We start from the raw sequence: 14,383 nt of genomic DNA, 5'->3' as shown, positions 1-14,383 counted from the left end.
GCAAACGAGCAGGGAGCCACTTCAGTGAAGCTCCTAAACTTTGGCTGCCCATCCTTGCACCGAAACTTAAAAAAAAATGAAAGGCAAAGATCCTTCAAACAGAGGTGTCTCACTCATAGCCAAAGGCAGTAAGATAAAATAACTTACCAAATGAATAAATGAATAAACGCATGCATTAACAAAACTTCACAACAGTTCTACGCTATTTCACCTCATTTCTTCTCTGCTTTTTGTTATAAAGATTTGCATCTTTACCTGCTTTGCCAGACAGAATAAGGAGATTGACGCGATTAATAAGGTTGGTGATTGCAAAATCATAAACTCACACTGTGTCAAAGCAAAATGCTGCTTCAACACTATATTCCCAATTAAGAGCTCACTTTTAAAATTGCATACACCTTAAAACAAAGTTCCAGAACACAAAGCAAAACTCAAATAGAAAACCCAACATATCTGGTATATCTGAATATAAGGACAGTACCTTTAGAATGGAATCTTGGTAAGATGACCAGATCTTCTGGGTTTTCTGTACTGCCGCAGAATATACTTTGCTTGAATTTGCTAAAATTAATGGAATGAAAATTGCAATACAGTGAGCCATTCACAAATGGGAGATTTGTGCTTTATTTCTTTAAAGTATGTTCCATTCATATTTATTTCATACCTTTACTCTCCCAAGCTTTCTCTATATACACAAGGGTTACCATGATCCCTCACCTCTTGAAGCAGTAAACAACTTAACCCACTGACTCTTCAGTGGGGCATACTGAAGGAGCCAGTAAGAAAGCAGAATTTATGGGGGCAATTTGATAGAATTGTTTTATTCCTTCAGCGTTTCAGTAAAACATCCAGCAAAACAACAGAACTCAGTAAGTGACATCTCATCCATTAGTTAGTTCAAAACTATTGAAATTTTAAAATTATGATCGATAGCTCAACACCAGTCTCTGTTCAGGGTGCACTTGGAGCTAAACATCACACAAAAACACAAGATCAGTTTAATTTTGCAGCTTCTTGCTCTTGCCTATTCTAACTTGAAAATGTGGCTGAATCTTGTTAGACCTCAGCAATTCATTCTTGAGATGACATGTTCCTGAAGTGTGAAGAGATTTTTCAGCCAAAGCCTCAATAATTTGGAAAGCGTCATTCGGAGAAGGACGAAATCCACATATGGATTCAATGCTCTCATGTAAATGGGCTTTACTTTCCATCCCAAAACAGACTGGTGCATGGTTGGAAATGAGGGATGTAACTAAAATTAAAAATCAACATCTTTCTGTACTCCCACAAAAATCTGAAATTTAGCTTTTCAGACAAGCAGGAGATGTCAAATACAAATTTTGACTGTTGACAAGTAATTTAATAGATCTCAAAAAATTCCCATGATCTTCTACTATAAGAATGAATAGTTCTTTTAAAAAAACTTTTTATCCATGCTTTCCAAATTACTTCTCCACCTACAGACAACAAAAATTAAATAACAATGAACATAATACCACAAGAATTGGGTAGAAGAGATAATGCCAGGTGCTGCCATAGAGAACACGCTCTGGATGCCTTCCCTTGTGAAATGACTTACCTACGATTCCTTTTACTGGATTTAAATGAATCTGAAAGGGTTTAATCGTGTCCATTACAGCCTTGTCCCGCAGCACGTTTCTATGAAGCATACCCAGGAAAATCTATAAAATATAATTTTGTTTCATAAAACCAGAGTTAATAATTTCATTGCCCTCTCTCACCTAATCAGGTCAGCAAATTCAAATTAAATACTACAGGAATGTCACAATCAGCAGATAAATATCCTGCCAGTTTGATTGGTTTCGTGCGGGTATGCAGAGCTAAAATGACCCCACCTGCCTTGATCTTGCTTGGTGATGTCTTTTTCTCATGTAGCTCAAATAACCAAACTTAGAGTTACTTACTTCATTCATCATTTCAGAAGTTTAAATTATATTCCCATTATGAATTTCCTCAGCATCATGACAAAGCCCAAGGCTAAATATCATGCCTTTCCCAACCCAACATGGCTTGACATGTCTTATTTTATGTTCAACTATCCTAACGTTATCTGACAATAAAGTAAGCGCTTCAAATGACCTTGCAATGATGGACATAGGTTTTAAAACGTGAATGAACAACAACACTCAAGTCAGTTTCTTGTGCACTTGTCAGAAGTGAGTACCTGCATAGTATTAAAATTAGCCATGAGTTGATCAGATAAGCACTTGATTTTATTGTGAGGTACTGTGGAGTAGACAGCATGTGTGTACATGTGTCAGAAGGGCAGTCTCATTTTCAAACCCTGAACGCTAAATACAGCATTATAACTGCCAAAAACTGGTTCAGACAGAAAAAAAACTAATGAAAGCAGTAGTAAGAAGAAAATCACTATTCCTTGTACAAGCTATAAAGAAAAATTGCCTTAAAAAGCATAAATATTCACACTCAGCCAATCATTGACATAAGTACAGGTTTGCGCAAGTACTAAAATAATAATGCTTGAACATTATACCTACAGCAGGGCTACCTACCTGGATCTCTTTAACAATCATGAAGCAGAGCAGCCTATCCAGACCATTCAGCCCAAATGTGCCCAAGGAATTCTGGATTTCAGAGAACAGTTGTTTATTGGTCACTTCCTGGTGAGTCTTCATGTCATACCATGTGTTTATCTGGTCAATGTAGCAGGTCACTCTAAGTCAAAATAAAGCAAACTAAACATTATCTTTCTGCACTTTAAAAGAAGCAGTGCTGTTTGAAAATGACTCAACTAGAGCACAGGCCTGAAGATTCCATTTTTTTCCCCTCAGCTATCAGCATCAAATGAATGATTCAACTGAAATAGCCAGAAAAATTTGGAAACTTAAAATTCAAATTTTGCCCATTTGTGTCGAGTTTCTGCAATCTTTTACCACAATTTAGAAGTGATCTTGCCCAAAGCACTCCATGCCTACAAAACTGGCCACATCACACTGAGTTTCTACCAGTTCATCACCGTGGTCAAATTAAGCCAGAGTTCATGACAGAAGAGCCTAAAACTACAATCTGGAGTCGAGACCATTTAGCCCTCAAGCCTATTCCACAATTCAATAAGATCATGACTGAGCTTCTGCCTCAGCTTCATCTCCGACACTATCCCATGTCCTTTAATTTACCTAGATACCAAAAATCTACTGACCTCAGTTGAAAATACTCAATGGCTGAACATCCTTAAATCTCAGAGATAGGGAATTCCAAAGATACACAACACTTCGAGTGAAAAAGTTTGTCATCTTAGTCCTGTATGTCCAAAAACCTTATTCTGTTTTCACACTGATCAACACAAGTTGAAGATTTACTCTGGGGGATTTATAAATTACTCCAAAATTATTTAAAGGGAATTCAGTCAAATTGATCTGCCCTTGGTATGTTAGGCCTGTAACCAGCTGCCAAAAGAAGTCAGTGACTCACCTGTTTCTTCCGCTGCTGCAATAAAATGAACAACTTTGAAATGGAAAGTAGTTTACTTCAATGACTTTATAGGGTGCACTTGCTTCAGACCAGTCACTGAACAATTACATTATGATAGCTCTACCCAATGCCACTGATTCGTGGAGAGGTTACATTCTGATGCAGGCCAATTGTTAAGCAGAGTTGCCATGATGTATTCCCACCGCAGGGTGGCCATCTGAGATATTCAGCCATTGCAACCCAAATGGAAACTCCAGACTAGTGGTTATTAATTCTATCTTCACTTTGATCCTGTTTGATGCTTGTCATTGTTCTGTTTGTCTTCTACTTTGGCTTGTCACTCTTCTACACCCTTTTACTAGATTTCCTTCCTTAGAATCAAAGCTCCAGCTTATGTTTTCATCCACTGCCAATCTGGTTTAAACCTTTCCTGATAGCACCAGTAAGTCTGCCAACTTATTTCACTCAGACCAATTTGTACAGGTCCCAACTGCCCCAGAATGGATTCCAAGGAGTCAAAAAAAAATCTGTTGTTCTACCACCAGAACCAGTTTTCTAACCATGTGTTCAGTCAATCAATTCTCCTGATTCTGAGACGACTGCTTTATACATCCTGCCTTTTATGCTCCTTCATAGCTTCATGAATTCTGCATTCAGGACCTCATCTCCCTTCCAACGCAAGTCACTGGCTATTCATCGTGCCCCAGAAAAAAATTGCTGCAGTTGTTCTGCAACGTCATTGACATTGACAACATGTATGTAGCAACGCATCCTGTAGTCACATTTATACCCAAAGAAACACCTGTCCATTCCTCTAATTAAAGAATCCCCTTCCAATTCTCTTCCTCCTGTACAAACAGCTGATTTCATTCCTTATCTAGCTGCACAGACCCAAACTATAAAATGATCACTTTCTAACATGATCATTCTTGAAAAGCTAATGTCCTGGAAAACTTCACAAAGAATTCAGTACTTTTAAGGCTGAATGATGCAAAGCACAGTATTAGATGTGTGGTATACAGGCATTTTGCTGGATTCATTGTCGAGTATTATTACTGAGTAGAAATCTCTAAGTGAGGTAATATATTTGTGTGGTTGCGTTACCCAAAACGCTACTCGGGTAGTGTCTCCCACCCATTCTCCTCCTCTAACCAAAAAAAAGGTTCTGTGCGCCAGATTGGTTAAGGTAACTAGTTTATTCTTTATTTTTCAATAGTCTCTTCGGGAATTTAGAATAATGGGAATGGAGGTCAGGGCAATTGAATGTTCCTCCTGCAAAATGTGGGAGGTAAGGGTCACCACTGGTGTCCCTGATGACTACATCTGCGGGAAGTGCACCCAACTCCAGCTCCTTGAAAACCGCGTTAGGGAACTGGAGCTGGAACTGGATGAACTTCGGATCACTCAGGAGGCAGAGGGGGTTATTGAGTGGAGTTACAGGGAGGTGGTCACTCCTCAGGTACAAGAAAAAGGCAGATGTGTTATAGTCAGGGGCCGGAAAGGGAACCGGCAGGCAGTGCAGGGATCCCCCTCAACAATAAGTATACCGTTTTGGATACTGTTGAGGGGGACGACTTACCAGGGGAAAGCAGTAGGGCACGGGTCTCTGGCACAGAGTCTGTCCCTGTTACTCAGAAGGGAAGGGGAAGAGGACCAGAGCATTAGTCATTGGGGACTCCTTGGTTAGGGGGACAGATAGGAGGTTCTGTGGGGACGAGAGAGACTCACGGTTGGTGTGTTGCCTCCCAGGTGCCAGGATTGGTGATGACTCTGATCGTGTTTTTGGGATCCTTAAGGGAGAGGGGGAGCAGCCCCAAGTCGTGGTCAATATTGGCACGAATGACATAGGTAGGAAGAGAGATGGGGATTTAAGGCAGAAATTCAGGGAGCTAGGATGGAAGCTGAGAGCTAGGACAAACAGAGTTGTTGTCTCTGGTTTGTTGCCCGTGCCATGTGCTAGTGAGGCGAGGAATAGGGAGAGAGAGGATTTGAACATGTGGCTGCAGGGATGGTGCAGGAGGGAGGTTTTTGGTTTCTTGGATAATTGGGGCTCTTTCTGGGATAGGTGGGACCTCTACAAGCAGGATGGTCTTCACCTGAATCAGAGGGGCACCAATAACCTGGGGGGGAAATTTGCTAAGGCTATTCAGGTGGGTTTAAACAAATTCAGCAGGGAGATGGGAACCAAAATTGTAGTTCGAGTATAGAAAAGGTTGAGAGTAGGGAAGTCCGAAATAAAGTTTCAGGGACACAAGATGGCACCAGCAAGCAAGAAGTTGGTTTGAAGCGTGTCTACTTCAATGCCAGGAGCGTCCGGAATAAGGTGGGTGAACTTGCAGCATGGGTTGGTACCTGGGACTTCGATGTTGTGGCCATTTCGGAGACATGGATAGAGCAGGGACAGGAATGGTTGTTGCAGGTTCCAGGATTTAGATGTTTCAGTAAGAACAGAGAAGATGGTAAAAGAGGGGGAGGTGTGGCATTGTTGGTCAAGGACAGTATTACAGTTGCAGAAAGGATGTTTGGGGACTCGTCAACTGAAGTAGTATGGGCTGAGGTTAGAAACAGGAAAGGAGCGGTCACCCTGTTGGAAGTTTTCTATAGGCCTCCGCATAGTTCCAGATATGTAGGTGAGCACTTTGGTGACAGCGATCACAATTCTATTATGTTTACTTTAGTGATGGAAAGGGATAGGTGTATACCACTGGGCGAGAGTTATAGCTGGGGGAAAGGCAAGATTTAGGGAGCATAGGATGGGGAAGGAAACTACAGGGGATGGGCACATTAGGAATGTGGAGCCTATTCAAGGAAAAGCTCCCGTGTGTCCTAGATAAGTATGTACCTATCAGGCAGGGAGGACGCTGTAGAGTGCAGGAGCCATGGTTTATGAAGGAAGTGAAATCTCTGGTCAAGAGGAAGGAGGCGGCTTATGTTAGGATGAGATGTGAATGCTCAGTTAGGGTACTTGAGGGTTACAAGGTAGCCAGGAAGGACCTAAAGAGAGAGCTCAGGAGAGCCAGGAGGAGACATGAGAAGTTGTTGGCGGATAGGATCAGGGTAAACCCCAAGGCTTTCTATAGGTATTTAAGGAATAAAAGAATGACAAGAGTAAGATTAGGGCCAATCAAGGATAGTAGTGGTAAGTTGTGTGGAGTCAGAGGAGATAGGGGAAGGGCTAAATGAATATTTTTCAACTGTATTCACTCTAGAAAATGACAATGTTGTCGAGGAGAATACTGAGATACAGACTACTAGACTAGGTGGGATTGAGGTTCACAAGGAAGAGGTATTAGAAATCCTTCAGAGGGTGAAGATAGATAAGTCCCCTGGGCCGGATGGGATTTATCCTCGGATCCTCTGGGAAGCCAGGGAGGAGATAGCCGAGCCTTTGGCATTGATCTTTAACTCGTCATTGTCTACAGGAATAGTGCCAGAAGACTGGAGGATAGCAAATGTGGTTCCCCTGTTCAAGAAGGGGAGTAGAGGCAACCCTGGTAATTATAGACCAGTGAGCCTTACTTCAGTTGTTGGTAAAAAGTGTTGGAAAAGGTTATAAGAGATAGGATTTATAATCATCTCGGAAAAGAATAATTTGATTAGGGATAGTCAGCACGGTTTTGTGAAGGGTAGGTCATGCCTCACAAACCTTATTGAGTTCTTTGAGGAGGTGGCCAAACAAGTAGATGAGAGTAAACCGGATGATGTGGTGTATAGGGATTTCAGCAAGGCTTTCGATAAGGTTCCCCACAGTAGGCTATTGTACAAAATGTGGAGGAATGGGATTGTGCGAGATATGGCAGTTTGGTTCAGAAATTGGCTTGCTGAAAGAAGACAGAGGGTGGTGGTTGATGGGAAATGTTCATCCTGGAGACCAGTTACTAGTGGTGTACTGCAAGAGTTGGTGTTGGGTCCACTGCTGTTTGTCATTTTTATAAACAACCTGGATGAGGGCGTAGAAGGATGGGTTAGTAAATTTGCAGACGACACCAAGGTCGGTGGAGTTGTGGACAGTGACAAAGGATGTTGTAGGTTGCAGAGAGACATAGATAAGCTGCAGAGCTAGGCTGAGAGGTGGCAAATGGAGTTTAATTCAGACAAGGGTGAGGTGATGCACTTTGGTAGGAGTAACCGGAAGGCAAAGTTCTGGGCTAATGGTAAGATTCTTGGTAGTGTAGATGAGCAGAGAGATCTCTGTGTCCATATACACAGATCCTTGAAAGTTGCCACCCAGGTTGACAGGGCTGTTAAGAAGGCGTACAGTGTTTTAGCTTTTATTAATAGAGGGATCATGTTCCGGAACCATGAGGTGATGCTGCAGCTGTACAAAACTCTGGTGCGGCCGCACTTGGAGTATTGCGTACAGTTCTGGTCACCACGTTATAAGAAGCATGTGGAAGCTTTGGAAAGGGTGCAGAGGAGATTTGCTAGGATGTTGCCTGGTATGGAGAGAAGGTCTTACAAGGAAAGGCTGAGGGACTTGAGACTGTTTTCATTAGAGAGAAGAAGGTTGAGAGGTGACTTAATTGAAACATATAAAATAGTCAGAGGGATAGATAGGGTGGATAGAGAGAGCCTTTTTCCTAGGTACGGTGATAGCGAGCACGAGGGGCATAGCTTTAAATTAAGGGGTGAAAAATATAGGACAATTGTCAGAGGTAGTTTCTTTACGAAGAGAGTAGGAAGGGTATGGAATGCTTTGCCTGCAACGGTAGTAGATTCGCCAACTTTAAGTACATTTAAGTTGTCATTGGTCAAGCATATGGACGTACATGGAATAGCGTAGGTTAGATGGGCTTCAGATTGGTATGACAGGTCGGCACAACATCGCGGGCCGAAGGGCCTGTGCTGTGCTGTAATGTTCTATCTTCTATGTTCTATGTTCCTTTCATTGATAGCCTAATTAACCCTGCTACAGCAAATCGTACACAGAATCAGCCACAGAGTATTACAAAACAACAGGATGCTAATCAATCCATCGACTCCATGCTGGTCCATAATTTAAGGATGGGCCCAAAAGCCTCTGATTCAATCTACATTTGGCATCTTATTTGTCTTCAATTATTCCATTACCAAAATTGACAAACTGAAGCACTTTCTATGCGAAAAGATGTTTAAGTCATAACATCAGTCCTTAGATATTCAAGAACCCATCACAATGGGTCAGCAGAAGTGAGGAAGAAAGTTGACATGTATTTTTCACAACCAGCATACTCCGTTTACTATTATTTTACTGTACCTGATTTATACTTGAAGTGTTAGAGGAGGCATAATACCATCCTGATGCAAATGACTGATGTAAACGATACACAATGTAAACCTTATTAAGTAGTCGGAGAATAATCACAGCACAGAAGGATGCCAAACAGCCCAGTATAGAGCCAGCACAGAGAGAAAGGTGCAATATTATGAAAAAAAATCAGAATGAAACCTGGGTTATGCACTTAGAACTTCAATGAGAGCAACACTCATTGCTCAACCTCTTTCTGACCTGCAGCAAGTTATTTCTACACTAATTCATTGGTTCTAATATGCTTCAGGCAGCTAATGGTAATGAAAAGCACTCCATAAAAGAAAATCTTAAAAACTGCCACTTTTGATTAATACAAGGAATACTCATTAGTAGAGGGGGAAAAAAAACCCCATCTTTCAGGTCAATGATTAGAATGCAATCTTGGATGTGGGCATCAATAGCCTTTCATGTCATTCCATTCCTTCCCAAGATGATGTTGTGGGCCAGCTTTACTGAACTGAAGTAATCTGATACAACTGAGAGGTACAGTGTGCCACTTCAGAAGGTCATTCAGAGTAAGCCATATCCGAATGAGAAATATACTGTTGAAAAGAGAAATGGTGCTTCAAGGACAGGAGACTAAAATTCATGAGACATTGCTGACCACACCCTGGGAAGGTACCAACTGGATATCATAGAAATCTCCAAATGGAAGACGCAGAGGAAGAGAGTTGACGGGGAAAAAAATGGTGCATGGTCTCCTCTTCCAACTTTCCCTGGAAGCAGGCTGAATGTTTAGACCACGAGCCAAGAGAAAAATAGAAACTAGTCATCTCACACACGTGCACCCAAACAAACACATCCACTTGAAAGAGGGAGCACCGGTGATTACGCTATATGAGATGAAGTGAAAGGATCAAGTTGCTATTGAATAATGGAGGGCTCTCTATTTATTACCCATGGTTTTAAACCTGCAGCTTCTTCATGCCCTCAACCAACCAATCCCTTCCGAAAGTGCTGCCTAGAAACAGAACATGATTCAGTGAAAATGAGGGAAATTTAAGATGCACAAAAAAAAAACTTAAGTAGGGTACACTGTGATACCCTCCAGCAGTCAGTTTGGAAGAACACTGCCTGGTTTAATATTGGTCAAAACATTGCCTGGCTCAGGGTCAAATTAACTGGGGAGGAAAACCTTGACTTGGCAGTCCAACCTCAATTTAGTCAGTCAGTCAGTCAATCTTCTTGCGCTGAAGAGTCTAACCTCCTGATTTCCCAATAACAGTTCATTGTTATTCTGATCCTCAAACAAAAACAAAAGATGCTCAGAGACTATTATGGCAATGGGACAAGAGATTATATTAAAGAAACACACTCACTTGGGGTCAGTGATTCTTAGAATTTCTCTGCAAAGCCGACCAATAAACGTCACAGATTCATCAACCGGTTGGAATTTAGGAATGGGAATATGCGTGGACTGGTACATGCTCTGCCAGTCTAGAATCTATAAGAAAACGAAAAAACAAAAATCTGTGGATAAAAAATGAAAATTTCAAAATCAAAGCCTTGACCTTTTCTTGGTTCATCAACTAGGATTCAGCTGCTGCCCTGAGAAGTATTTCAAAATTATTAACTATTTAAAATATAGACATGGAGTCCATCCCATTTTCAAGTGAAAATGTAAAGCTGAGTGGAAAAATATATGGAAGACTTTTGAAATTTAATGGTCCAAATCAAGTTTAGTTGCTAAGTCCCAAAGCACATTATGGAAAATGCATTTCTCCAAGAATGTAACTTCCCCGAATGTTAACAGACAGATTTAATATTTTCAATTTCCTTATACAGTATTAATATTCACTTATCATTCTTTATTACAAGTAGACACAACTAATGTGACTAAGATTTTCTCATTTCCATTAATTCTCCAGCATTCTACCTACAAAATTCTAACAAGACTACAGAGGGTAAATGAAAGAAGGATGTTCCTGATGACTAGCAAGTCCAGAACTGGGGTCACGGTTTAAGAATGCAGGGTAGGCCATTTAGGACCTAGGAGAAATTTCTCCATTCACAGTGTTGAATCCTCTGCCACCGCAATTGTTTGAGGCCAGAACATTGAATGATTTCAAGAAAAAGTTAGATATAGTTGTTAGGGGTAAAGGAATCAATGGGGAATAAACTCAAAAAGGGTTGAATGGCTTAAATCATGCTACTATAATGTTTCTAATGCTTAATTCCCAAATTATTTTCTCAATGTTAAAATGGCTGTCTAAGGTCACACCTCAATAGATTCGGCAATATATAACAAAACCGGGAGTGATATCGCTGATTATAGACTACATCAAGATCAAAGACAACGATGTTTGCATGCATTTTCTTTGAGTGCTGTGTAGACCTCTATGCCTCAGGAATTAATATTCAATTTTAATGAGAGCACAAGGACAGCGAGCTGGGCTCCGATTTCCCAAGAACCAGAATGTGAAAATGAAACAAACTTACGTGGACTGCCCAGGAATTCCAATGTGTTTGAAATGTAACTGCAATTAGGTTGAAGTTAGCCTGCGTGTGGGATCTTATATCATCACGTTTCCAAGAAACATTACTGAACCAATAGTCCAGAGGCCAAGTCTAATGCTCTGGGTACATGGATTTAAAACGCCCAAGGGCAGCTGGTGGAATTTAAATTCAATTAATAAAAATCAGGAATATGAAGCTAGTCTCCATTATGGTGACCATGACGGTGAGCATCAGCGAATGGAATTAAAATCTCTTGGTTCACTAATGTCCTTTAGGGAAGGAAATTTTCTGTCCTCACCTTGTCTGACCTGCATGTGATTAATAATGATGTTAACTCTTAACTTCCCTCCGAAATGGCCTAGCATGCCACTCAGTTCAAAGGCAATTAACAAGTGGGCAACAGATTGAGTTTTTTAGCAAATCCACAGCCCATGAAAGAATGTTTTTATAAAAAAACATAGTCACTAATCTTAACCAGTTTGTACCAACACAGAAATACACCCTATAATAGTGATGCACAATTTTACAAAAATTATGAATTTTTAAAGCTTGAGAATTAAAATCATCTCAACCATAAAGAGCGCGATAAGAATTGCCAGACAAAGGAGATCAGAGCCCAGCTTGCTGTCTTTGCACCATCCTAGTGCTCATATGAGAGTGGTTAGTCCTTTCCCAGCAACCACCTTCTACCAGTTTGCAGTAGACCCAGAAGTGACATGAGGGAACTGTCATTGGTGGAAAGCTTTGGAAATTACAAGTTCAAGTTAGCTAAACATACCATGCCGCATCTCAAATCAGTGACCCAACAATACCTCAAAATAGCAATTGATTCTTTCAGCATCTAGCTTATAATATCTTTTGAAAAATTAATTCAGCAGTAAAACTAGTCACTGGTTCAAAACGAGAGGTTAGATGCAATACAAAGCAGGCCACATGGTAACAATATTTTTAGAAGCTCATAGCAAAAGAATGGTCATTTTAAAGTCCTGCAGGTTGAACAGGTTTTCCTAATCAACCAGTTAACAGATGTTCTCACACACCTCTGGAACAGGTAGGACTTGAACTTGGGTCTCTTGGTCCAAGGGTAGGGATACTACCACACAGCCATAAGAGGCCCCTCCTGCAGGTTGAAATGTTGAGCTTAAAATTAAGAGCACCTTTTGATACTTGACCTGCAGCATATACTTAAGAACACCCTTGTGCACAAATTCTCAAAGATGTCTTAAAAGTCTATCAATTGTGTTTGATCAGATGTAGGCAGAGACCATTAATTGGAATTTAACTGGAACAAACATAAAGGAGACACTTATTAAACTGTGGGGCATTTAAGTTAGGAGGCATGTGCATACAGTGTTTTGCTCTGTAAATAAATGGTAACACTGAATAAAGATTCACTCTGTTGTTGCAAGGACACTTCATATTTAATGTTGCTTGGATGATTCAAGTTTTCGAAGGATTTTGGAAAAATGGAACTATTTTCCAGCTTTGGAAACACTTGAAGTCATTCTTTCACAAAAGAAAATTGAAGGTTTTTTTAGAAAAATAAGGCAATTACAAAGCCCAACAGGATTCGGTTGCGGTCCCTTCTACATTTCATCCTTCTCTGCACAGATCTGTTATTTTTCTCCTGTGACAGCAATGAGAACGTGTATTTTGGGACTGTTTCAGAGAAACAACCATTTATACTTCTATTTTACTGACTGCACATGTCATTCAATAAAGAAGCTATAATTGGTTAAATTTTGATTTGGTAACAAATGAATACCTACATTTAGGAAATCTGGCTAATAGAACTTGTTTAAAATCTAATATACGCAAGGTATTTAAGTGATCACCTTGGTAACTAGAATAAGTATTTTTGCTTTTTATTGTGACCATGGAGTAATAGGACTAGAAAGGCACAACAATCCTCCAGTGTCCGTTACAACATTGTAAATAAATACGAAGCCAAGTAAAGATTAATTCCCATGCCTTCTTTCACTAACTCATTTCCTGGAATAGACATGGACACACATGTATCACTTTCACCAAGTGGCCACAGCTGCAGTAGCATCAGGTAGGCAAACAAAAAGGACTGAGCATGGCAGAGCAAAAACATGGGGTAAAAGGAATTAAAATTATTTAAAAAGCAAAAATGACGCAAAAGTAGTTATGCTAATTTAGGATTTCTTTGGGAATTACCTTTGTCCTCAAGAAATTATTACACTCTTGTTCCACATTGTAGTTGATTATACGAGACACCTCCTCCTGCCATATCTTCAGCCCATAAATGCTGACGTAATCTTGTATGTATTCAAACGAACGGTAGAATCCATCCATCGTGGCAGCCATCTCTTTCAGTTTGGGCATCAGTTCACTAGTCTGTGTTAGAGCAACACCAAGTTTTTGAAGCTTGTAAAACACGTTTTCTATAGATCATAATAATGAACTCACTTCACTGCTGGATTTTGAATAAATTCTTAAGATTCTCTACACTCAAAAGTTAGAAATTCTGGATAACAAAAATATTCAAGTACGAACTGAAGTCTAAGTCAGAAGTAAGTTCTCTGAACTTAATTATGTGCAGCCATCTGAAATAACAAGTTTTGCTAGAAAAATAAATGATGATTTCAACTGTGAAAATAGGACGTGGGCCCATTTTCCTTTTCCCCCCCAGTGTACAGTCTCCACCTAAAAACTAACAAATTTATTCTTCACAGATTTATAAAGGGATGGCTACAACACACTTATAACCACATGACCTATGAATATCTAAATCCACTTCTGCATGCCTTTCGAGAGAGGCACACTGACTTCAAGGTTGTGGGTGACAAGTTAGTGGGGCTCAGTCATCCTTCCCTACAAATGTTATACTTTTCCAGATCAGAAATTTTTTTTTTTTTTTTTAAAAAGAATCCTTCCAATGCCTGGTCCAAAATTCTAAAGCAAGAACAAACATTACACTGCACAATTGTCACATCCATTCACCTTAGCTTTTGGGTTAAAAATGAGCCCTTTGTGAAGAGCAAAGGCAACCCTTTTGACCAATTCCTTCCGGATGCCATCTTCCAGCAATTGCTTAGGATCCACCTATGTAAAATATAAAACAGGAAAAAGGATTTGTAATTCTAAACTCTCCTGAAAAAAATAACTTAGTGCTAAATTCCCCTGTAAAATTGAGAACGAAAAGAGAAGTCACTGGAA

The 14,383-nt window shown here is 40.2% G+C and overlaps 1 protein-coding gene across 1 annotated transcript in view; it reads right to left on the bottom strand.

Moving 5' to 3' along the window:
- The window catches only part of washc5 (WASH complex subunit 5), a 61,272-nt gene that overhangs the window by 11,881 nt on the left and 35,008 nt on the right, over positions 1 to 14,383 (bottom strand). Inside the window, exons 17-22 of the mRNA XM_048529660.1 lie at positions 14,168 to 14,269; positions 13,382 to 13,561; positions 10,063 to 10,187; positions 2,535 to 2,697; positions 1,580 to 1,682; positions 482 to 561 (exon numbers count right to left, since the gene is read on the bottom strand). Of these exons, the coding sequence (XP_048385617.1) occupies positions 482 to 561; positions 1,580 to 1,682; positions 2,535 to 2,697; positions 10,063 to 10,187; positions 13,382 to 13,561; positions 14,168 to 14,269 (753 nt within the window). The remainder of the gene's footprint in view (positions 1 to 481; positions 562 to 1,579; positions 1,683 to 2,534; positions 2,698 to 10,062; positions 10,188 to 13,381; positions 13,562 to 14,167; positions 14,270 to 14,383) is intronic.

The sequence above is a fragment of the Stegostoma tigrinum genome, chromosome 5 (genome assembly GCF_030684315.1).
Source record: "Stegostoma tigrinum isolate sSteTig4 chromosome 5, sSteTig4.hap1, whole genome shotgun sequence".
NCBI classification, from domain to species: Eukaryota; Metazoa; Chordata; class Chondrichthyes; order Orectolobiformes; family Stegostomatidae; genus Stegostoma; species Stegostoma tigrinum.
Note: the sequence above shows the minus strand (reverse complement) of the source record. Positions and strands in the feature narration are given on the sequence as shown.